Here is a 26,306-nt window from a genome sequence, read left to right as displayed (position 1 = left end):
TTGGGTCTGCCTTACAATATGAAATATACCTCAGAAAGGAAAATTACCACCATATTGACCCGTTACACTTTATTTATGGAAATGTTTATTAGTATAAGTGATCCAGTACCGTTTAGTTATGGTCAGCTCCAATTGAATCATTTTCAAAATCTCTCTGAGAGTACTCAATTATACTATGGAATTTGTTCATCTATGATCTCCTGTTTACAGGTTAAGTAAGCAACTCAGAACCAACAATCACCTGAATTTCGTTAGCCAAGTTCAAACTATGTTTATTAATAGAACATTGATAGTTTTCTTTGCGTATTTTTATGTCGATGTTTCTTTCGGGGCTGGGTTGCCTTCTTTCAGACATGTAATTAGAATTTCTATAGTAAATGGAGCTCCCTTATCTGGCCCCAGTTTCTTTGCCAGAGTCTTAGTTGGGCCTTACAGTGAGAGGCCACTTTATTGTGGGGGTGCAATTGTGGGCAAAATGTGGGTGGTGACAGCAGCCCAATGTGTTCATAACCAAACTAGTAAGTTTTGCACAACGGGAGAACAATTTATGAGCGTATTGCTTTAGCGTTTATCAGCGTATTGCCACCTCAATCTAAAAGATTTCCAGTCTACTGCAAGGTCCACTGTAAGGATTTTTAGAAAAACGGTTTGGGTGGAGGCTAGAGCGCAAATACAGTGAATTTTTTTCCAAAGTTACACTCTTACAACCGTTTCTAGAATAATTAAGAGTGCAATAGGCATTGCACCCTATTCCATTGTAATAAGAGGTGGATTAAGCGTCAAATCTTGCCCGCTGGGACGCATGCTACACTCTTAAAAAAGTTCAGGTAAATTTACCTGAACCAAGTTCAGGTAGCCATGAGTTCAGGTGAAGTTCAGGTGTAAAAGCACCTGAAATACACCTGAACTGTATTTCAGGTAAATTTTCACCTGAACAAGTTCAGGTGTGGTTACCTGAAACTAAGTTTTATTCAATTCAGCAGTGAAATGAGAAAAACTTCAAATAAATTTAAACTTAAACACAAAACAAATACAAATAATAGGAGAAACATCAACACTTTTATTATGCAGTGTCCAGTTTTTTTTTTTATTTTTCAAAGTTACGGCTAATTTGGCATCAATTTTTCCCACTCCTCAGCTCTACTGATGTTTCTAGATTGAACAAGTTTTTTAAGAGCCATTCGGGGTTTCTGAAATGAATATCAATACTGAAGTTTCAGAAAAACGGTTTAAAGAGACTTTAATTTCTTTAAATCATAACAAGAGGAAACGCAGTGGTTTTAAAGTGGATCAACTTGAAACCAATCTCTCTTCCTTATAAATTAAAACAAAACTATTGCTCCTGCATAAAAAAGATCTCTGTAAAGCTGGATTACACAAACATAGAAACGGTAACGACATAAGGTCCTCATTTAGCTTCAGTTTCTTTGAAGCCTTTCAGAATCAGATTGATATTCTTTTTAAAGCGAACTAATTCCGTTTTCCAACATAAGCACTGCTTCAGAACCATGTCCGCCAAACTGAAGTTTCTTTTTAAATTTAGGTATATGTTTCCGAAACAGGGCTCTCTACAAATTATAGGGGACAAAACAAACATTTATGGAACTATTTCCTGCCATTTATTAAGTTTCGCAAAGTTAAGGTTAAGTTTAATATAAAGGTTTCCCAATCGTCAGCCCTACTGATCTTTCCAGTTCTAACATGTAACTTGGGAGCCATTCGGTGTTTCTGAAGTGAATATCAATACTGGAGTTTCAGAAAAACGGTTTAAAGAGACTTTAGTTTCTTCAAATCATAGCAACAGGAAACGCAGTGGTTTTAAAGTGGATCAACTTGAAACCAATCTCTCTTCCTTATAAATTAAATCAAAAACTATTGCTCCTGCATAAATAGATCTCTGTAAAACTAGATTACACAAATATAGAAACGGTAACGACATATGGTCCTCATTTAGCTTCCATTTCTTTGAAGCTTTTCAGAATAAGATTGATATTCTTTTTAAATCGAACTAATTCCGTTTTGCAAAATAAGCATTGCTTGAGAATCATGTCCGTCAAACAAAAGTTTCTTTTTAATTTTAGGTATATGTTTCCGAAACAGGGCTCTCTACCAATTATAGGGGACAAAACAAACATTTATGGAACTATTTCCTGCCGTTTATTAAGTTTCGCAAAGTTAAGGTTAAGTTTATTATAAAGGTTTCCCAATCGTCGGCCCTACTTATCTTTCTAGGTCTAACTTGTAACTTGGGAGCCATTCGGGGTTTCTGAAGTAAATCTCAATACTGTAATTTCAGAAAAACGGTTTGAAGAGACTTTAATTTCTTCAAATCATAACAACAGGAAACGCAGTGGTTTTAAAGTGGATCAACTTGAAACCAATCTATCTTCCTTATAATTAAAACAAAACTATTGCTTCTGCATAAAATAGATCTCTGTAAAGCTGGATTACACAAATATAGAAACGGTAACGACATATGCTCCTCATTTAGCTTCCATTTCTTTGAAGCCTTTCAGAATCAGATTGATATTCTTTTTAAATCGAACTAATTCCGTTTTCCAACACAAGCACTGATTCAGAACCATGTCCGTCAAACTGAAGGTTTTTTAATTTTAGGTATATGTTTCCAAAACAGTGCTCTCTACAAATTATAGGGGAAAAACAAACATTTATGGAACTATTTCCTGCCGTTTATTAAGTTTCGCAAAGTTAAGGTTAAGTTTAATATAGAGGTTTCACAATCGTCAGCCCTACTGATCTTTCTAGGTCTAAAATGTAACTCGGGAGCCATTCGGGGTTTCTGAAGTGAATATCAATACTGGAGTTTCAGAAAAACGGTTTAAAGAGACTTTAATTTCTTCAAATCATAGCAACAGGAAACGCAGTGGTTTTAAAGTGGATCAACTTGAAACCAATCTCTTTTCCTTATAAATTAAATCAAAAACTATTGCTCCTGCATAAAATAGATCTCTGTAAAACTGGATTACACAAATATAGAAAAGGTAACGACATATGGTCCTCATTTAGCTTCCATTTCTTTGAAGCATTTCAGAATCAGATTGATATTCTTTTTGAATCGATCTAATTCCGTTTTCCAACACAAGCACTGCTTCAGAACCATGTCCGACAAACTGAAGTTTCTTTTTAATCTTAGGTATATGTTTCCGAAACAGGGCTCTCTACAAATTATAGGGGACAAAACAAACACTTATGGAACTATTTCCTGCCATTTATTAAGTTTCGCAAAGTTAAGGTTAAGTTTAATATAAAGGTTTCCCAATCGTCAGCCCTACTGATCTTTCCAGGTCTAACATGTAACTTGGGAGCCATTCGGTGTTTCTGAAGTGAATATCAGTAATGAAGTTTCAGAAAAACGGTTTAAAGAGATATTAATTTCTTCAAATCATAGCAACAGGAAACGCAGTGGTTTTAAAGTGGATCAACTTGAAACCAATCTCTTTTCCTTATAAATTAAATCAAAAACTATTGCTCCTGCATAAAATAGATCTCTGTAAAACTGGATTACACAAATATAGAAAAGGTAACGACATATGGTCCTCATTTAGCTTCCATTTCTTTGAAGCATTTCAGAATCAGATTGATATTCTTTTTGAATCGATCTAATTCCGTTTTCCAACACAAGCACTGCTTCAGAACCATGTCCGACAAACTGAAGTTTCTTTTTAATCTTAGGTATATGTTTCCGAAACAGGGCTCTCTACAAATTATAGGGGACAAAACAAACACTTATGGAACTATTTCCTGCCATTTATTAAGTTTCGCAAAGTTAAGGTTAAGTTTAATATAAAGGTTTCCCAATCGTCGGCCCTACTTATCTTTCTAGGTCTAACTTGTAACTTGGGAGCCATTCGGGGTTTCTGAAGTGAATATCAATACTGGAGTTTCAGAAAAACGGTTTAAAGAGACTTTAATTTCTTCAAATCATAGCAACAGGAAACGCAGTGGTTTTAAAGTGGATCAACTTGAAACCAATCTCTTTTCCTTATAAATTAAATCAAAAACTATTGCTCCTGCATAAAATAGATCTCTGTAAAACTGGATTACACAAATATAGAAAAGGTAACGACATATGGTCCTCATTTAGCTTCCATTTCTTTGAAGCATTTCAGAATCAGATTGATATTCTTTTTGAATCGATCTAATTCCGTTTTCCAACACAAGCACTGCTTCAGAACCATGTCCGACAAACTGAAGTTTCTTTTTAATCTTAGGTATATGTTTCCGAAACAGGGCTCTCTACAAATTATAGGGGACAAAACAAACACTTATGGAACTATTTCCTGCCATTTATTAAGTTTCGCAAAGTTAAGGTTAAGTTTAATATAAAGGTTTCCCAATCGTCAGCCCTACTGATCTTTCCAGGTCTAACATGTAACTTGGGAGCCATTCGGTGTTTCTGAAGTGAATATCAGTAATGAAGTTTCAGAAAAACGGTTTAAAGAGATATTAATTTCTTCAAATCATAGCAACAGGAAACGCAGTGGTTTTAAAGTGGATCAACTTGAATTCTATCTCTCCTCCTTATATATGAAATCAAAAACTATTATTACTTCAAAAACAGAACTCTAAAAAACTGGATTACACAAATAGAGAAACGGTAACGACATATGGTCCTCATTTAGCTTCTATTTCTTTGAAGCCTTTCAAAATCAGATTGATATTCTTTTTAAATCGAACTAATTCCGTTTTCCAACATAAGCACTGCTTCAGAACCATGTCCGTCAAACTGAAGTTTGTTTTTTTAATTTTAGGTATAAGTTTCCGAAACACGGCTCTCTACAAATTATAGGGGACAAAACAAACATTTATGGAACTAATTTCTGCCGTTTATTAAGATTCGCAAGGTTAAGGTTAAGTTTAATATAAATGTTTCGCAATCGTCAGCCCTACTGTTCTTTCTAGGTCAAACAAGTAATCTAGGACCCATTCGGGGTTTCTGAAGTGAATATCAATACTGAGGTTTCAGAAAAACGGTCTAAAGAGACTTCAATTTCTTTAAATCATAACAACAGGAAAAGCGGTGGTTTTTTAGTGGATCAACTTGAATTCTATCTCTCCTCCTTATATATGAAATCAAAAACTATTATTACTTCAAAAATAGAACTCTAAAAAACTGGATTACACAAATAGAGAAACGGTAACGACATATGGTCATCATTTAGCTTCTATTTCTTTGAAGCCTTTCAAAATCAGATTGATATTCTTTTTAAATCGAACTAATTCCGTTTTCCAACATAAGCACTGCTTCAGAACCATGTCCGTCAAACTGAAGTTTGTTTTTTTAATTTTAGGTATAAGTTTCCGAAACACGGCTCTCTACAAATTATAGGGGACAAAACAAACATTTATGGAACTAATTTCTGCCGTTTATTAAGATTCGCAAAGTTAAGGATAAGTTTAATATAAATGTTTCGCAATCGTCAGCCCTACTGATCTTTCTAGGTCAAACAAGTAATCTAGGACCCATTCGGGGTTTCTGAAGTGAATATCGATACTGAGGTTTCAGAAAAACGGTCTAAAGAGACTTTAATTTCTTTAAATCATAACAACAGGAAAAGCGGTGGTTTTTTAGTGGATCAACTTGAAATCTATCTCTCCTCCTTATATATGAAATCAAAAACTATTATTACTTCAAAAATAGAACTCTAAAAAACTGGATTACACAAATAGAGAAACGGTAACGACATATGGTCCTCATTTAGCTTCTATTTCTTTGAAGCCTTTCAAAATCAGATTGATATTCTTTTTAAATCGAACTAATTCCGTTTTCCAACATAAGCACTGCTTCAGAACCATGTCCGTCAAACTGAAGTTTGTTTTTTTTAATTTTAGGTATAAGTTTCCGAAACACGGCTTTCTACAAATTATAGGGGACAAAACAAACATTTATGGAACTAATTTCTGCCGTTTATTAAGATTCGCAAAGATAAGGTTAAGTTTAATATAAATGTTTCGCAATCGTCAGCCCTACTGATCTTTCTAGGTCTAGCATGTAACTTGGGAGCCATTCGGGGTTTCTGAAGTGAATATCAGTAATGAAGTTTCAGAAAAACGGTTTAAAGAGATATTAATTTCTTCAAATCATAACAAACGGAAATGCAGTGGATTTAAAGTGGATCAACTTGAAACCAATCTCTCTTCCTTATAAAAGAAATCAAAAACTATTACTCTTGAATAACACAGATCTATGTAAAACTGGATTACACAAATATAGAAACGGTCACGACATATGGTCGTCATTTAGCTTCCATTTCTTTGAAGCCTTTCAGAATCAGATTGATATTCTTTTTAAATCGAACTAACTCTATTTTCCAACATAAGCACTGCTTCAAAACCCTGTCAGACGAACTGAAGTTTGCTTGTTAATTTTAGGTATATGTTTCGGAAACAGGGCCCTCTACAAACTATAGGGGACAAAACAAACATTTATGGAAGTATTTCCTGCCGTTTATTAAAATTCGCAAAGTTAAAGTTAAATTTAATATAAAGGTTTCCCAATCGTCAGCCCTACTGATCTTTCTAGGTCAAACAAGTAATCTAATCTAGGACCCATTCGGGGTTTCTGAAGTGAATATCAATACTGAGGTTTCAGAAAAACGGTCTAAAGAGACTTTAATTTCTTTAAATCATAACAACAGGAAAAGCGGTGGTTTTTTAGTGGATCAACTTGAATTCTATCTCTCCTCCTTATATATGAAATCAAAAACTATTATTACTTCAAAAATAGAACTCTAAAAAACTGGATTACACAAATAGAGAAACGGTAACGACATATGGTCCTCATTTAGATTCTATTTCTTTGAAGCCTTTCAAAATCAGATTGATATTCTTTTTAAATCGAACTAATTCCGTTTTCCAACATAAGCACTGCTTCAGAACCATGTCCGTCAAACTGAAGTTTGTTTTTTTAATTTTAGGTATAAGTTTCCGAAACACGGCTCTCTACAAATTATAGGGGACAAAACAAACATTTATGGAACTAATTTCTGCCGTTTATTAAGATTCGCAAAGTTAAGGTTAAGTTTAATATAAAGGTTTCCCAATCGTCAGCCCTACTGATCTTTCTAGGTCTAGCATGTAACTTGGGAGCCACTCTAGGTTTCTGAAGTGAATATCAATACTGAAGTTTCAATAAAATGGTTTAAATAGACTCTAATTTCTTAGATTTCTGTAAAGCTGGATTTTACAAATATAGAAACGGTAACAACATATGGTCCTCATTTGGCTTCCATTTCTTTGAAGCCTTTCAGAATCAGATTGATATTCTTTTTAAATCGAACTAATTCCGTTTTCCAACATAAGCACTGCTTCAGAACCATGTCCGCCAAACTGAAGTTTCTTTTTAAATTTAGGTATATGTTTCCGAAACAGGGCTCTCTACAAACTATAGGGGACAAAACAAACATTTATGAACTATTTCCTGCCGTTTATTAAGTTTCGAAAAGTTAAGGTTAAGTTTAATAAAAAGGTTTACCAATCGTCAGCCCTACTGATTTTTCTAGGTCTTAAGACGTGTTCTGAGCTTACCTCTATTAGGATACTTCTGGAACTGTCTTATGGTTGTCTCAAGAATAAGGTGTACTCTTAAGGCTTACCTGACTAACTAAAGTTCTATATCTCTATTCTGTTACTCTTCTATCTGAGCTTCAGTAGACAGTGCACGGGCCCCAATGCTAAAGTCTAACGTATATCTCAATACAAAACAAGAGCGGAGTAGAGAGAGAGAAATATACTTTATTATTATATCAGGTGGTGAACTGGTACTGACTAAATAACTTTCTCTTCTGAGAAGAGGGGTAAATTGGTAAACATCTAAAGGATAAAAAGGAAAAGATATTATTCCCTTTTTTCTCCAATCAGGGAAGAGTATTTTCAGTCTTTATTTATTTAAATAATAAAGTCTTTCAAATAGTTCTTTCTGGAAGTCATATTTGACTCCATCTTTCCGGGGTTTCGAGTTTTTTGAAAGTCTCTTGTACATTCTAATAAGTCAATTTCTCTTTTTTCTCTCTGAAGGATTTTCTTTCTTTTTTGGAATATGTTGCTTGAGATCGGTTCGTCTGTAAGTCGGTTCCTAGAAATAGGTTGCCCAAAGAGCAAAGAGTGAACATCAACAACCACAAAAGTATCTATTCCATTACCACGTCCAGTGGGTGAAGATCCTTTCGGGTAGGTCCGGTGTTGATGCTTGGAGGCGATCCCGATGTCCAGTGACTTGACTTACCTGACTTACCTGAATTGGTTTGTTGTTAGGTGTTAGAGGTTCAGAAAAGTTTTTCTCTATTATAACCTGTGTTGGGTTTCAATGTTCTGTTATACGTAGTATCCCTTTCGGTTGGAAAGAAAATAAAGATATATATGATCTGTGTTAAGTATATTTTGTTATATGTTTTTATGAAATTCGACGGATCAATTGAGGGTATTACTTGCTAGGTCAACACAAGGTGTGTGACTTGGCCTAGAAATGCTTAAGTGACATGTGACTGTTTAGCCATGTTGGATTAATACAGATTTTGTTACTGAGTATGAACATGTATTAATAATTTGTTTCCTGCGCGAAATCATAAGTTATTCTGATGCCATCAATTCTTACGAATTGTATTGTTATACCTCTACAATTTGTGTTGTGTCATGTATTTTGTAAAGGGTTTATAGATCTCGCTTATGGGTTTGTAATGGATATGTCCAAAAATGTCCAAATGCCTTATTCAATCAACTTCTATGTCTTTAACTTCAGAAATGAAGTTAAAGTCTCTGTCTGCGCGCTTATACAATATTCCAAATAATCCAAAGACTCTTTCAGTATTTGGAGTACTACAATGTTAGTTGTTACTAGGTAGAGGTGAAGCTGTTAGTTGTTACTATAGCTTAAAGAATTAATGTAATGTATCCATACATGTGGTTTGTTCTTTGAGAAATGAAAGTATGTTTTTCATGCATTTGGTACTCTGTTTATGCATATGTTTTTACATGTGAAAATTTCGAAATTCAAATATTTTGTGTTTTGATCTATGTTATAAGTTGATATATTGTTACAGTTTGTTTGGAAAAGTATATAACACTTTGTTATGTCATTATGATTTCAAACTTAATATTATAGTTTTGTATGTTGTGTAAACAAATCGGTTCTATAAGAATCTAGGATAAGTTTTGTTGAAATGTCATGTCTATGACTCAAGGTCTGAAAGTTATTATTACATGTTATACTTAGAGATAATATGTCTGTTATATGACTCACTGTTTATACTTTGTTTACATTGCACGTGTTCTAATTCCCGTCAGTTCTGTGCCTTATTTCAAGTTGTTATTTATTTACAAAATTTGCATATAACTAACTATGGAAAAATCTCTGCATATATACATACACATTTTAGAAATTAGGTTAGGGTTTATAGGAAAAGTAAAAAACTATTTTTGTATTTTTAAAGTTTATTGAACAGAAAAGATATATAACAATTGGTACAATTATTTTTGTAATTAAAGGTTGTGCAAATATAAAGTACAACTATAGATTACTCGTTGCGAGCATATTTATCTAGATAAAAACTCAAATATAAGTGTTTACAAAGTATTTGAATATAAAGTATTGGACTGATATAAATACATTTATCAGGAAAGGGTGAATTTCGGGCGTTAGTAAACATAAATAATCATATATGCACTGATTAATTTCATAGTTATTTATTGTTACTTGTCGAAATTATCAAGAGTTGTTACTATTGAGAGTTGTTACTTGTTACTATGAGAACATTATTATAACTTCTCCGTCTGTTTTGGATAGTTTGTCCGTTCTTTATAATGTCGGTATTCCTTTACTAAGTTGTCGTCTTTCGAAAGAAAATATGCAAGTAAGTTCGTTAGATCTGTTAATGGAATATCTGTAATGGATGCTTTCACTGTGTTGCATAGTTCGTGCTCAAGTTCTGTTTTAGTCCGTTCATTATTGAAGTTTATTCTATTTCTGAAAGCGCGGTTTGTTACGCTTCCTTCGAGGTGATACACGTGATATTCCTCGCAAGGTTCCAAAGCTTCGAGCGGTACCATGAGAGGCCGCTACGGTGAATCTTTCGGTTGGAAAATATAGTAGTTCGTGATTGGGTCAAAGTTTCTAAGTGTGCCCAATGTATATTCCCATTTTAAACGATATCCGTAATTTAGGAAATAGGGTGACGTAAGTTGGTCGTTTATGTGTATGTAACTTCTTGATGTGTTATTGCTTTTGTCACGTAGAAATGTATAATAAATAAGGTTGTGGATTAATTTAGTTTCATGCACTCTGTAGTTATTGTTCTGTTTATCTTTCGGTGTAGGATGCAGAAAATTGAAACTCAGTTGAAATATCTGATGATCGTAAATACTGTACGCAGATAAGTCTTGAGATGCTTTAGCTATAAGTTGGTCGAAATGACATGTTATTGGAATTTTAAACTCGTAGTCATAATCATATAAAAATCTCTCAGTGAGACTGTAAAACTGTTTGAGTATTGGGTACATAGTCTGGTGGAGTTTGTCTCTCCCCATGTTTTTCGTACTACGCTTGACTGTATTTGTGTTTTCTGGTGGCAGAGGTGGGAAATAATCTGACACACAATCTTTAAGGTTATGAAGAGGTGCCATGAAAAAGTTATATTCGCGTGAATCGAATGGCATATTTGCCCAATTTCTGTATGATAACAATGGGTTGTAATTACTATTGTGTGGGCTATTTAAAGTTCTAGGATCTTTGTCCTGAAACCAAATTGTTTCCATAACTGTTGGTATTGGTGTCTGCTCATTTGTTGATTGGTGGAAGAATGATTTACTATTAGCTGATCTCGGTGTTACCGCGTAGGGAAATCTTAAATTGTTCGGTCTACGATTAGTTGTAAACAATTGTTGTTGATTATAACTTTGTGTTCTCGGTTGTTCTGAAATATAGTCGGAGGGTGGTGGCGGTCGCACTGGTGGTGGGTAGTTTGGGAGTGGGGGTGATGTATATGACTCCGTCGTTGAACGGTTTTGAGTGTTAACTAATCTGCTATGTTCATAGCTATGAATATTGGTACTTGTTCCCTGCTCATTAGTGTTTTTGTTAGTGTTAAAGGATTGCAAGTTCCGTCTGTTATCAAATTTATTCTTGATTTTACGTGCAATTTCTTGTGGAGTTTGAGTAATCTGTGGAGTATTGTCCAAACGTACTCTCATTGTAGTGACTGTTTCAGAAATATTCTCCATTTGATCGTCTGTTTGCGTTCCACAGTCCGACGCGTTGTCTCTTACTGTGCCAGGGCTCGATCTTCCTGATCCGGAACTCAGTTCTCCTTCTTCAACTTCGTAGCTGAATGGCGAATCGGATTTGTATGGCGATTCGTATTCCATTCCTGTTGCCATTGTGCTAAAACTCATAGATTATTATTATTGGAATAACATATGGTTACAAATGTTATGTTTACTGTTATAGAAACTGTTTGTAGTTTGATATGTTAAAAACTCACTCGTTAGTGGTTACATTGTTATATGTTAAAAATATAATGTCACTTTTACTGTATGTCTCTTTTGTTTTGTTATGAATATACAATTTTATGAATATATGTAGTTTTGATGAGTTGATAGTAGTGTGGGGGGGTATACTGTTAGATGTTCTGTAATATACATTTTGTTTTAAATTTCGTATGTATCAGCCGAGTGAGTGTCAAAGTATGTGACTTCATTTGTGTGTGGCTGATCATTTTGGAGTACGTCTAGGCTGTGACTGCGATTATGCATTTTGTTAGCCGTTAATTTTAGTTGTTCAAAATCAATTGGTGGAGGGTTTTGCATATCGAGTAGTTTCGATGTAGGTATTAAGTGTCTTTGTTCGGTAGTTGTTGATGAAGGGTTTGGGATTCCATATGGTTTTGGGTGATGAAATGGTATTGGTGTTTCATATGGATGGTTGTGAAATAAACTACTGTGTTGTTCAACTTTTGGTGCACTTGGGATAGGTGCTGATAAATTGTTTCCAATGCATTGATATGCCGGGAGTGGTGTAATTAGTTGTGGTAATATTGATGGTAGTTTATTCTCTTTTATTGTTTCTAATGGTTCTAATTTAAATGTTTCTGGTTTATATTCTCTTTCTGGTAATGGTGGTTTCTGTATCTTTTTTTGTTGGTTCTAAAGTTCGTAATTGTAATCCGCTTTCTGTTCTACGGATTGTTGTGTTGTAATGTTTGTAATTTGTATCAACGTACATTTCTGTTGGTATTTCATTGTTATTATGGTTTGACGTTGTTACTTTTGCTGAATGTCTACGAAACTTAGGTCTACTTTTTCCCGTTTTGTTGTTTAAGTTTCCATAATGGGAATTGTTATCGTCACTGTCGTCATGCAGATTTTCCTCTTGTATTTGTGCTACTAATTGTGTAAGTGTTTGTGAAAATATTCCAAATATTCCGGTTAGTAGTATTTTTGTTATACTTGCTTGCTTTCCGATTGCTTTGTGAATAGCAAAAGCGTTATAGAATTTAATAATAAGGTTTGTTATGAATAATATCATGCTAATCATAGCATAAATAATAGCCATTTTCTCTAATATGTACCATGGCCAACCAAAGATGGTTAGACTTTGGTCTTTTAGCCATGCGCCGTCAAAATTTTCTTTCCAGTTTACGCTTGGTTGATCAATCTGAAAGTTATATCCATTGATATTCAAATCTCGTAGCCATTTTAGTGATTGTTCGTAATTTTTATATGTTTGTAATAAACCTAATTGTTCGAGCTCTAAGAGTTTTAATGCATTAGCTGACTGTGCGTCTTGTAATGGTTTTTCACGGTCTCTCATGTATTCATGTAAAAGATCTCTTTTTCGATCTTGTACTAATTGTTCTTTACTGTAGATTCCGCTTTCTATTAGACTTGCTTTACTAAACATATTGTCTAATACTATTTCTTCAGGTGATATAGTGTTTAGTATTGTCTCAACTTTAACTGGATACGGTGTTAATCTGTATCGGGATGCTCCTTCCGTATCTATAGATATGAGTTGATCAAAATTACTGTGTGAACATGGTACCTTTTTTGCCCAAAGGTATGTTTGGCGTGTTAGTTGGTGTACGTATTGTACTCTGTTTTTGTATAGAATTGGTATTTTATCATAACATTCACGTGTTAGTGGTACATAAAGTGGTGATGATTTATTTGTACATTTGTACATTTTCATAACGTTTACTCCTTCTTGTTTTACAAATATCAATCTGTCTCCTGTAAGGATGTATCCTAGAAGTGGTGTGTTCTTCTGTACTTGTGTTAATGTTAATTGTCGGAGATTTCTAGTTTGTTCGCAAATTTGTGAATAAAATTCTATTGCTTGTAAACTGATTCTAGAGTATATGTTACTCATATATAAGTCCATTTTCATATTTAAATGTGTGTTTTCGTTAATAAAACCGTAATAAAATTGGTTGCTATCTTCATCTTCATAGCGTGTGTGCGTTGAGATGAATTGTTTTGGTGTTATTTTTATGAATTTTTCATCATCGAATTTATCTTTCTTTCTTGTTGTTTTCTGTCCTGTATGCATATCAAAGCCATATTCAGATATTATGTAAATATCATCCTATTGTGTTTTATGTAGAGGTTGTAGTGATCCGCATTCGTGTTCAACTATTGGATATATTTCAAAGCGTGTTGCTATTGAGGCTGTTTTATTTAATTTTATTTTTTCTTGTATATCTGGCTTTTGTACTGTTAGCCATTCTGCTTTTGTTTCTATCCAATATCGGTCTTGGTATTTTACCATGAATGCATCAAATCTAATCAGTTCAAATAATTGGCAATGTGTTTGGGGTTCCCAAACTATTGTTGCTTTTGTAAAAGGTGTCGGTTGACATTCTCTTTTGCGGAGATCGCATGGTAGCCTTGTTCCCATGTATGCGATTTCTTCCGTATCAAGATTCAATATGAGTGATACTTCTCTGATTTCTAATGTCCAATCTAGTATGTCTATTCTGTTTTGTTTTCTTACTCCGGTTAAACAGTTTGATTGTGCGTTTTTTGTTGCGGAGGGTATCCATGTTGGGTTTGTATAATCATACACTATCTTGCCGTATGGTGGTACCATAGGGGTATCTAAATGAAATTGTATTCTGCCTTGGAGGTCTTCAATTTTCTTTTGTAATGGTGGATTAGCTATGTAATTGAATGATATGTTGTATCTTGTGGGTTTATATTCTGTGTTTTTCAGTAAGTTAAGTCTGGCGAGTTCGTTACGAACTTCGTCCGGTTCTAATATTTTTGTTCTTTGTGCGTCTGATACATAATAGCTAGGTCGGTTTGCTCTAATGTAGTTGGTGTGTTGTGAACACCATTCTACTCGTTCTTTAATTGTTCCTGCAACTGCGTATGCTGTAATTCCTACTGCTTGTGCTTTTGATAACAGTTGAACTTCTGTTTTTGTCATATCTAAATCGAGTGGTTTAAATTTGCATGTACTAATTTTGTTTAGTTCGTAGTACTTTACGTTCGTAATTTCTTCTGCGTCGCAATTGTAATGTTCAATAAAAATATCTTGAGGTCCGATTGCTGAGCCGTTTATGTTTTGTCCTGTTAATTCTATGTAGTCTTCCTTTGTTTGACGTTTTTGTCTTTTATTGTTTAATTGGAATTTTTCTCGAAAACTGTTTGTGAGATGTTCTCTATAGAAATTCCAGTTTCTTGTCCATTTATCAATAGCTATGTTCCACATTTCTTCATAGTCTGAACTGTTTTTAAAATTCTCTAATGCTGTGTTGTTATAAATGTCTTTGATTGAGTTTGAGTCTGCTGTTATTTCTGTTTGATTTTCAGACGCGTGATTCATGAGTTTGTTGAATTTTTCGCGTTCTATTGTATTTGATGTATGTATTTTTATTTTGTTTTTATTTTTTATGTTTTTGATATGTTTCTCCATTCTTTCGTTGATGCGGTCTTTAATATGTTCTTTTAGTTTGTTTTGTATCTTATATTAAGATTGTATTTGTGTGTCTATTTTCATATAAGTAAATATTATTATTATTATTAATATTAGTATTATGGAATTTAGTTGAAACGGCATGTATACGATAATCCTGTATGAGGATTGTAAAATGTTGCAAAACCTAAAGTTTGTTTAGTATATCTATCAAACTTATAGACAAAGTCAATACAAATAAACGGTGCTGGTGTCGTTGTTGTTACTATAGAGGGTGTTGTTGCATGAAATGGATGATTGAATATTGTATCGTATTTAATCGTTGTATTAAATTTTAGTTCTAGAGATGGTGTTGCTAGAACTTCAATTGCTGAATTTCGTTGGCGATGTGTTAGATTTAAGGTATTTGTAAGTCTATTTCTTGACCAATTTGTGAGGGTATCTCCAAGATTAGTTGGTCCGTATAGTGGTGGAGGTGGATTCCAGGTTTTATAATCTAATGGAAAAAGATATGTATGATCATTAATTCTACTTAAAGTAGGGGGATTTGGATTTAGTACTGGTGTTGATCGTGTTCTACCTGGGTGACTTGATGCTAGTCTTAATTCTGGTATAAATGATGCTGGTGAAAGTATTCTATTTCGTGGTGGATGTAAAGAGTTTGTTACTTCTACTCGTGGTACGCTGATGGAGGTGTTAGAGGATGAAGATTGTTGTGATCTATTTGGTGTAGTGTTCGTACTTATCGTATTTTGCGGTGAAGTTGCTGACCAGATTGAATTTTGCGGTGAGTGTATTGGTTGTACCCGAAAATTATCTTGTACGAAATTGAAGTCTTGTCTTTGTTGAAATGTGGGTGGTAGAAATGGATTTACTCTTATTTCAGATGATGTAGGTGTTGGGATAGTATTAACACTTGAATGATCGCTCGGTGAACTGAAATTAAAATTATGGAGTGTTGGTGTTCGGGTTGGTGTTCCGGTTGGTGTTCCGGTTCGACTTGGTGGTTCTGATTGTCCGGCTTCTATAGGTCTTATTATATTTGATTCTATATCAGTAGAATCGTATGAGACTAATGTAGAGTCTTGTGTGGGAAATGAGAGTGATGCTCTACGTCTGCCTCTTAATAGGTGTCTAGTTTCTGTTCTCTCACGCCGTACTGTATACGGGTTTTCGTTTCTAGGGTCTGTATCGTCTATTTCAGGCGATGTTGGTATATTTGTTAGATCTGTTACTTCGTTATGATGTGGTTGTTCTTGAGTATTGTTACGGTTACTATTATTATTTGATGACGCAATTTTTGCTGGTTATTAGTTATTTAAGCTCCGGAACCAGGTCCGTGTGGTGGGACTTGCATATATGGTGATGTTAATATCAGTACTGGTATTAGTTCTTGTTGTGGTTGGTGTGTTTGTGCTCCTATATTCGATATCCAAATTTCGTTATGTTGTATTCTTAAGTTTAACTGGTATATTACAACGTTTCCGTAGAATGGTGATTTTGTAGGAAATCCAATTTGTAGATAGAATTTTTGTGAATGTAATGTGTGATAAATAGATCCTTCTATGACTGGGTTTGTATCAATTTTTATGGATTTACAAAGGTTTCTATTAAACTTAAGCACATGCGTACTAGGAAATATATAACTATCGCAATTTTAATAAATTTAAATATTTCCAGTTCTACAATATCTATGTTTGTTTTACATATATGGTATATATCAGGATGTATTTCGTGCATTGAATTATTGTACTGGTGGGCTTGCATATACTACTCTGCGATTTCTGATTACTTCATGTATTGTTACAATCTATAGATACGTGGATATTAGTAGTAAGAAACCAGTACACCTGAACTCACTTTTTGGCTGATTTTACCCAAACATGTTCGATCATGCGCGCGGATGAAAAGTTCTTGGCAATTATTCCCTTTTAGTTTAGGATTGTTGCCTGAGAATTTAAAACACTTACCTGAAATCCAATTGAATGTGGCAGTGTGGAAGTTTATACGGAAAATTAACACACTGTGGAGAATACTGTTTGTATATCCGACAAATGCCTAAGGGCTATTAAACCAGTCTAAATTTGTCAAGAACACTTTTGCGCAGAAATCTGGGCGTGTAATGTGAATAAACTATATATTGGTATTGCGAATGCAGGCTTAATTCCTGGTTACGCAATTTTGAAGAACACAGATTTATAGGTTTATAATCAAGCGTTTACACTGTGGAGAATATTGTTTGTATACAAATGTCTGAGGGCTTTAGATCCAGTAAAAACTTTTGCGTAGAAATATCTGGGCACCTAATGTGAATAAACTATATATTGGTATTGCGAATGCAGGCTTAATTCCTGGTTACGCAATTTCGAAGAACACAGATTTATAGGTTTATAATCAAGCGTTTACACTGTGGAGAATATTGTTTGTATACAAATGTCTGAGGGCTTTAGATCCAGTAAAAACTTTTGCGTAGAAATATCTGGGCTCCTAATGTGAATAAAATATATATTGGTATTGCACTTGCGAATTACAGTGTGACTACATGTGAAACGTCTGGGTAGGAAGCGTTCAACTTTCTGATGAAATTATTACCTAAGGGCTATTTTTAGAACACAAACTCAAACTCGAACTCGAACTCGTCTGGCTCAGACTGTTAATAGACTTCCCTTTCATTTATTACACATTAAGCCATATGATTCAGACGTATTACGTTTTGACGAAATTCGTATCCGAAACAACAAGTTCGAACACGATAAAAGGAAGTAATTGATTCTTCAATAGTATTTATTTAAAAAAGGAACCAAAAAGCATTCTGAAAGATAATAATTTACTTAAACTTTGACCTCATCAACTGTTGTTTTGTCCAGCAAAGACCAATTGACAGGGAAGACAATCTTCGATTAGAAAGAACACAAGTTGAGAGTAACTTCTACCCCCCGCAATTTAAATCAGGTTAATTCATCATTTGAAAAGAAATCATAGTTTGAAGTTATACTAAAAAGTTAGGTCCTTGAGGAAACCGAAAAGTATAGAAACATCTTGTTTTTAGTTTTGAAGGATCTATCAGAAAAACGAGTAGTGTCAAGAAGAACATTTGGGTGTAACAACATCTTGTCACCTCAGTTGCAGAGAATACAAATACACAAAAGACGGAAAAAACTTTGTTTGAATTCCAAGCGCTTCAAAAACAAATTGGCATAAGGAAGCAAAAAAGAACATCTGGAAACCAGAGGAACAGCATTTTGTTTGTCTATCATCAGAGCGCATCAAGAAACCCTGAGCAAGAGGAGTGTTTCAAAACAGAAAATTGGTGCAAAGTAAGTTAAAAAAACTTCTTTTGTCTTCATGTAGCTCCTCCATCATTTCAACCTATATAACTCATCCACGGATCAAAACAAGGTAGTCGGAAAACATCAATTTTGCTCACATAACATATGTATGAGTCATCAAAGGTCAATTGTACATCTTTTTTTTCCTCTTAATGTGCAAGTCCTAGAGAAAAATTTCTTAAGGAAAAGTTGTTCTATTAGTAAAAACTAACACAAATATACTTTAAAAAACATCACTTTTGCTCCTATAACATATGTATGAGTCATCAAAGGTTAATTGTACATCATTTTGTCCCTCTTAATGTACAAGTCCTAGAGAAAAATTTCTTAAGGAAAAGTTGTCCCATTCGTGAAAACTAACACAAAACTACTTTAAAAAACATCAATTTTGCTCACATAACATATGTATGAGTCAGTAGTAAGGTGTCTTACTGGGCACGCAACGGGGGGGGGACATTTGGGTGTTACTGTGTTCGCAACGGGGGGGGGGGGACAAGAAAATTTTTCCCAATTTTTTGTAATTTTTCGGCGTTTTGGCGAGAACAGTCCCCCGTTGCGAACACATTAACACCCAAATGTCCGCCACCCATTGCTTGCCCAGTAAGACACGATTTCTTTCAAAAAATTTTCATGGGTTAAAAAGGGAACCTATTTATTACTAAAGAAATTGTATTCGTACACTTAATTGCAATAACAAGCGGATAAAGCTTTCTGGTTTTCCCTTCAAATATTCCAAACAATTTTCGGTCATTTCATTTTGTTATTTGGTTTTGTTTTGATTGTTTGTTTCAACTCTCGACTTTATTTATAATTCCCTCAAATACTTTGCAATTGCGTTCTGGTCATTTCAGTCTTCTACTTTTATTATTTGTTTACTAATTATAGTTGAAGGACTTTTCTGTCAATTTCGCCTGAAATACTTTCTTTTAATTACAAAGTGGAATGTTCACAATTGAATGCTTGAAAGCGGCGAGGGAAAACTTCAAACAAGGATTGCCTGGGTGTAATAAAACTGTATTCAGTGTACTATGAAACAAGTAACCGCGCCGGTTTGAGATTGCTGTTGAGATAAACAGCAAAGTAGCCCGTCTCTTATTAGCGCAAACACATTTGATTGTTTGCGGGCATTTAATTAGAAAACAGTGTGAATCGTTTCTGTTTTGTCTCTAATGAATTAAGCACCGCAGCTATTTCAAACAACCCAAATTTTTAATTATCTCTGCCTATGGTATCAAAAGGGAATTCTTGTGTATTAAGGTTCAAAAGAAGCAAGATAAAGCGAAATTTTTGCAAGCTGCAAACTTGATAGGAGGTTTTAAGCTGCTTGAAGGCAGAGACACTATTTATTGTGAGTGTCACACAATTTACCGCTACTATTACTTCTTTCAAAGGATTTCTCCCAAGGAACGCTAAAACTTGTTAGGTTTCCGACAAAAGCAAACATTTTCATAGGGTTTGAAGGCCTTAATTACTTCTAAATATATCTGTTGAACGGACCACCTTGCTGGTATCAACTTGTCTGTTTCTAACTTGTATTCCAGTTAAATTTTCAATTATTTTAAAAGTTCTAATTTTTTCAAAGTCTTGAAATACATCAAAAGGCACTGATAATAAAAGTTCAAACAATAGTAATTTCTCCTGAAATGTAAAAGAGAATTGCAATTGCAAAAATCAACAAATATTTAAAATTTCTCGAGTTTTTCTTTTATTCGAAATTATAATCTATGTAACACAAGAAGCTCTTCTGACAAAATTTTCAAACACTCTGCCTAGATTTTTCACAAGTAATTGTCAATCGAACAAATCTTTTTCATTGATTTTTCTTTCAGAAACTTTTGGTTATTTAAAACTCTACAGCTTTCGTCCAAAAACAGACCACAGCAAGCAAGGTAATTTCTTTATTGTTTATAGTCTCTTCACTTTTCACAACGTTAGTCTAATTTTAAAATCCGAACAACTGATTTCTGAAATTTTTCAATTTTCAACAGTAAATTAATCAAGCACATTTTAAGTCGTTAATAGAGCTAAGATCAATCAAACTGTCATTAAAATAAATACATTTCAAGCATCAATCTGAATCACTTTCGATTAAATAGATGCATCGTCGTTTACGACTATGTTTATAATTTTGTTGAATTGGTGTTTCCTCCCCTTTCGATGTTGACTGCTCTGTTGATTTCATTCTCTTTTTTCTAGATTTAGAACGACTACTTTCTATTTGTTGTTCAAATTCACTTTCTACTCCAGACTCCTCAATAGCTTCATGAATAATGAAAGGGTTTCTCTCCTCACTGTTATCGCTACTAATATTAGTTGCACTTTCTTCATCAAAGTTTACTAAGTCTCCCTCTAACTCACTTTCAGTGTAACTGATCTGTTGATAGAAACCTGGATCAGGAGGTGTGAAGAAAGGTTGTTCACCTTGCTGAACAATGGTTCCATCTGATAATTCAAATGTAGCATTCGGGTTAGATTGGTCCCCTTCCTCAATTTGTTCCTCAATTTCTGTCAAACCCCATTCCTCATCCAGTGCTATTTCTTGATACACCGCGTTCTCCCGAATTGCTTTATGACCAAAAGGGAGTGAGTGTATTGAGTCAATGTAATATCGCTTGTCACAAAAGGCGGTCAGTGCTATTTTGTTTGTCTCAATTGTGTAAAGCTGATGATTAATCGAACCGATTCTGTAGTTTGGCGTTCTAATTAAGCCATGATCCCCCATCAAAACTGATTTAAACACATCGTGGGTGAGTCGAGCCTGGGCGTGTTTAGTGATTCCTTTAACAGATTTTTTCTGCTCATCTGTAAAACAAAATAAAAAGCTATCCGTATCATGACTACGTTTTTGTGCTTCAAGTTTCAGACTTTTTTCATGAAAAAGTTTTTTGTTTTGAAATGTCAAAAATCTTAACAATTTTCTGCTTTTATAAAAAACTTTCCCTAGTTAACACACTGCTTAGGATATCGTAGATGCTATCATAAAAAAGAAAAAAGTAAGTTGATAACTAACCTTCAGTTGTGTTGGAGTACATTTTCGATTTGAGAGCGCAGAAGCTTTCCATCGGTCGTCCCTTCAACTCATCTTTAAATTTCAAAACCACCATCTTGTTTTTGTCATCAAACAAATTGTTGTCCCGCTCATAGTTTGAAAAGTCAAATTTCTCATTCAAATCGTTTGAGTCCTTTAGATCCTTGTACAGGTCGATTGTTCTTATTTCATAGGTCAACGAATCTGTGTCTGAGTATAATAACGAACAGTCAAAATGTTTCTTCATTGTGTTATAATGAAAATCAAACATGTACATTTTTGACAAGTCCAATATTGTTGCACCCACTATTGTTGGCTTGTTCCAAAAAATTTTGTATTTCCGCATTGTAACTGCAACCAGATCGTTATTGAAAACTTTTAATGTTTTAACGTTAAACTTTTCTGTGTTCGTCCACAATTCTTCTTCAGTACGAACCAGTGAAATTGACTGATGATTTCTTTTACTTTCGCAACATTTACCATAAGCACAGTTTGACATAAGCTTGAAAAAATTTTCTTCAAATTTATTAGCTGCACGCTGGCGCATATCTGTGTTTAGATCAATATAAGCCGATAACCATTTGCTCTGGGAAAACTTGAGACAACGATGAACTTTTTTTACCCTTAGACCTAGTGACACATAAAGCTTCAGTGTGATATAATGCAGTGTATATCGCTCCTTGTTGTAAAGAGTTTGTAACAGTTTTTTCACTTTGAAATTACCCTTCAGATTGATGTCATTCAAAAGTTCAAATTGATACTCACTCAACCAGAAAGGTTTGACTGACTCTTTTGTTGGTGCCAAAGGAAAGTCCTTGTGGTCATCGTGTAAATCATCAGGATATTCAAGATCACACTCCACGATGAAACCACATGGACTTTCATCATTGGTTTCGAGAATTGTTTGCAGGCTTGTTGTTGTGTCAGTCTCAAAATTTCCAAAAGGTAGTGGGAAATTCTTCATGATTCCTCCATACAAGTTGTTTGCATCTATCATTAGACCGAAACTATGCTCCTTGTACGGGTTAAAACTGTTGGGAAGATATTCATTATTGGCTTCAAAAAACCTTTTCGCAAACACAGAAGCCACACCACCTCGCATCAAGTTTTCCACAAAATCTAAATGGTCTCTGTTTGTGAGTAATTCAAGTTCCGGTTCACAAATTTTCAGGAAAGCATCGCCTGCAAGATTTGGTGCCGAAAAATATTGAGCACAATCTAACCCATATGTTTGAAAGCATAGGGTACGAAATTTTTCAAAAACATCTGCTAGCTGCAACGTATCTACTGACAAGTAAAGATCGTGATAGTCACCCAAATTGAAGCAATCAAAGTTTCCAAAAATTTTTTGTGCTTTTTCCAATTCAGATTTTGTGATAGATGGTATGTTGTTTTTACCTGACAATGAATTGATCCAACTGCTCAGAGGTGGAAGTTTTGATTCTTTGAATCGGTCAAAAGAGTCTATATAAGAATAAGGATAAAATCCTTTGCCGTGTAACAGTTTAACATCACTCGTCTGATAATCTTCAAAATGCTTATCCAATATTCTAAAACTGTCGTCTGGCAGTGAATCGACCAATTTTTCTAACGAAGTGTTCATAAATCGAAATGAATCCAAAAAACGAAGATCCTCATAAACTTGAATAAGCCTGTTCTTTCGGCCTGGACGTTCTTCTATAAAAACTTTAAGCGTTAAACTGATATATGTCTCATCTGTGTTCGGTATTATTGTAAACTTGTTCCTGGAGTGACAATTGTGTAATGCATTGCATAGGTGGTGTAAATCGTAATGACTCAAATTATGAGCGATAATAGGAGTAAAGTTTTGGGTTTTTCGGTTGACATTACAAACTTCATGAGCCCAGCCCCGAAAATTACCTTTGAAATGACAATGGTCCAAAACTTTTACATCACTGTCATCAAAATCTGTTTCACAAATCCAACAACTTTTTGCTTTTGATTTTTGCTTGTCTGTTGGAATAGTTCCAGAAAATACACGATGCTGTTGTTTTCTATAGTGAATGTCACGCGCTAGTTTCTCCATTTGGTCTACAAAATCTATCATGCAGTCAGGTCCTCGTTTCAGTCGGTACCTGAACAGACTTGAGCAGTCGTGTTCAACTGCAGCAAAACAGTATCCGCTCGGTGTATGCTTTTCTATTGACCTGGAATGACTTTTTTCTGGGTCATTTGGCACGCTATGAACTTTTTCCAATATTGATTCAAGGTCAAAGTACACAACAATTGGGGAAAAAATTTTCGCTTTATGTTTTTTAAAGACCAGTTCTTTCTTCGTAGGCATTGTGATAATTGCAGCGTCATAATCATAACACAGTTCTTGATGCTTTTTCAATAATTCCGAGCTGCTGCAAAGGTGGAAACAGTTTCTACAAAGAGCCGAGCGGTGATTAACGATTGTGCCTCTTATGTTTGATACCAGTTTTTCTAGATCTTTTATCAGAACATAGTGAAAGCGTTGGCCATCAGAAATCAGAATCAAATCGATAACAAAATTGTATCTTTTCTTGGATACTCTGAGAGGTAACAATTGTTTTTTATGATATCGGAAAACATTAACGTTTACTTGTTCAAATGTCTCAAAGGAATCAATTTTATCGACAGCCATTGGCATTTCATACTCGCCTTGAGGTTGATGGGCACTCACGTTCGTACTGTTATACAGGGCTGGGCTGGTAATCAGTCGCCAAGAATTAGACTCTAGAGTAGGACCGAATTTCATGTGGTAAGCTGCGGTGTAGCTGTAGAGAAAACATTTCGAGTCATTTATATTGCGGATGTTTAGTAGATTTCGGTTATTCACCAATTCTGATGGCAGCGCTAGATAGGACGAGCCACGAATAGGGTTGAACTTTACAACTTTTAGTTCCAAATTGATAATTTTCTCTAGCACCCATCCACTCCCATTCGATGCAAAACAGTTCAGAAAACAGATCATTTGTTGAGCCATTGTGAAAAACTCTTCTTCGGATAAACCATCGTAGTAGACAGTTTTCATATCAGTCTTGGCGAAAATTGTAATGTGCTCGTCTTCGTCGTCAACTCGTGGCTTCAATAGTTTCAACTCGGCTGTCAGTTGAACTTTCTGAGCTCCATGACTTGTTTTGTTCAGTAGAATTTCATCTATCTCCGGCTTCACCGAATTTAGATAAGCCAACAGGTCAATTTCCAATGTTGGCTTGATATTGTAAATCTCCACACCACCATTAAAGGCTGAATGTACAGGTTTTGGCCAACTGTCCCTCTGTCTTGGTGGTGCTCTTTCAAACATCCGGCCTCGGGACGGTCCAGCTTGGTTCGGAGATTCAGGTTCAGTTGCTTCATTTGTATCCCAGACAGGTAGTCCGTGCCTGTTTCTCATGTGTTGGGCAAAGTTATCTTTGCTCATGAAGCAATGATTGCAGTATATGCACACACTCTCGACTGTTTTCCCTCCGTGGCGGCTGCGGCAGTGACCAGTGATCCCAAGTAGGGTTTGACTTTGGAAATTGCATTGATTACAAATTAGAGTAGGACGCTCCGGCTCAATTTTGTGAATCAAATATAGATGTCTTCGCAGACTTCTTTTATCAGAGAGTTCTCGATTGCAATGAGGACAAGGGAGAGTCATTTTGTTGTGATTTTGTTTTCTGTGTTCTTCGACAAGAAAGAGAAAGACCAACTGATTGCTGAGAAATTCAGAGTTTTTGTGATCAACTTCTGATTATTATTATTATTACAATAGCTCCTGGATCTGTGTTTGTTTACTTGAAGTTAAAATTTTTGTGTGGGATTTTGCTCGCGGATTAAGTGACTAAGAATTGAGTTTCTAATTCCGGTTCCCGTAGTTTCCTGAGACAAAAGTTTATACAAGTCACTGATAATTTGTTATTACTTAACCTACGCATACAACTATACACACCTAATTGAATACCTACCATAAATAAAGTGTTTGTTTATATTAGATCTGAAGGAGTGTAAAGTTATTTCGGCGCGGTTGAATGTTAGGAAAATATAACTAAGTGTTTGTTGATATAATGTTTTTGGTCTCAAGGCATTGATTACTCATTTATTACTCACAAACAATTTTTGGTATGATTCTAACTTGAATAGTATAGGACAACATAGAACTGCACAAGTTAAAAACTAATAGACATTATGTTTGAAAACTTTATTTGTTTCAGATGTCCTCATCAGAGGGAAGTCCGTCCCGCTGGAGCACAACAGGTGTTGCTGCGTATCGCAGACGTAGAGATGCTGCAACACAGACTCCAGTGGGCGGAGAGAATGGGAATTCGAACGGTATGGGGCAGGGCGATCAGATGGAGAGGCTTATTGCTTCTCAAAATCGTCTTGCCGCTGCCATCGAATTCCAATGATGGCAGAGTGCGAGGCTAGTGGAGGTACTTCAAATGCAGAGTGCCGGCCGCCCACTATGCCTCAGATGTGGTAGATGGGGTCATCTTGTTTCGACCTGTGGTCGATCCTGACTATGTTAGTTTGTTTCTAACTAATTGCTTTTTTTTTACTAACCCAGATTTTCCTTATACCAAATAATAACCTTTATGCTTGTCTTTTAGATAATACAATATATTGAATTAGAAACATTTCATTTCACTCCTCTACAGTGCTTTTAAAACTCTGACTATAGTGAAATCAATCAGTTTGTTGTTCGATATATTAACTTAAAAAACTACAAGTCTCGAAATCCTTAATAGAGTAGGAGATGAAGCAAAAAAAATCAATTGAATTTGTTTTTATTTTCATGCATAAAATAATTTATGCAACACACAGACACACAAACAATGTTAATTCAAGTTTTAATCATAGTTTTGATTAGAGTTTTCGTTTTTTGCCTGCATCATCTTCGTAGAACAGGACTCTATCACTTCGCTTCAACTTTTTTTTGGCCGGGGCATAAGTAATTGGAGGTGTTTCTTCATTGAGTGGTGACAGACGTTGCATCGGAATATCTATAGTACTCTCTTCAGAACTGTCAGCAATGGTTGACATGCTTTGT

At 34.8% G+C, this 26,306-nt stretch overlaps 1 protein-coding gene across 1 annotated transcript in view; it reads left to right on the top strand.

Moving 5' to 3' along the window:
* The first annotated feature begins 229 nt into the window (after positions 1-229).
* The window catches only part of LOC142340014 (chymotrypsin-like elastase family member 1), a 390,215-nt gene continuing 364,138 nt past the window's right edge, over positions 230-26,306 (top strand). The window contains exon 1 of the mRNA XM_075390410.1: positions 230-518. Coding sequence (XP_075246525.1) covers positions 269-518 — 250 coding nt within the window. The 5' untranslated portion in view covers positions 230-268. The remainder of the gene's footprint in view (positions 519-26,306) is intronic.

Source organism: Convolutriloba macropyga, chromosome 5 (assembly GCF_964194025.1).
Source record: "Convolutriloba macropyga chromosome 5, txConMacr16.3, whole genome shotgun sequence".
Classification (NCBI taxonomy): Eukaryota; Metazoa; Xenacoelomorpha; order Acoela; family Convolutidae; genus Convolutriloba; species Convolutriloba macropyga.
Note: the sequence above shows the minus strand (reverse complement) of the source record. Positions and strands in the feature narration are given on the sequence as shown.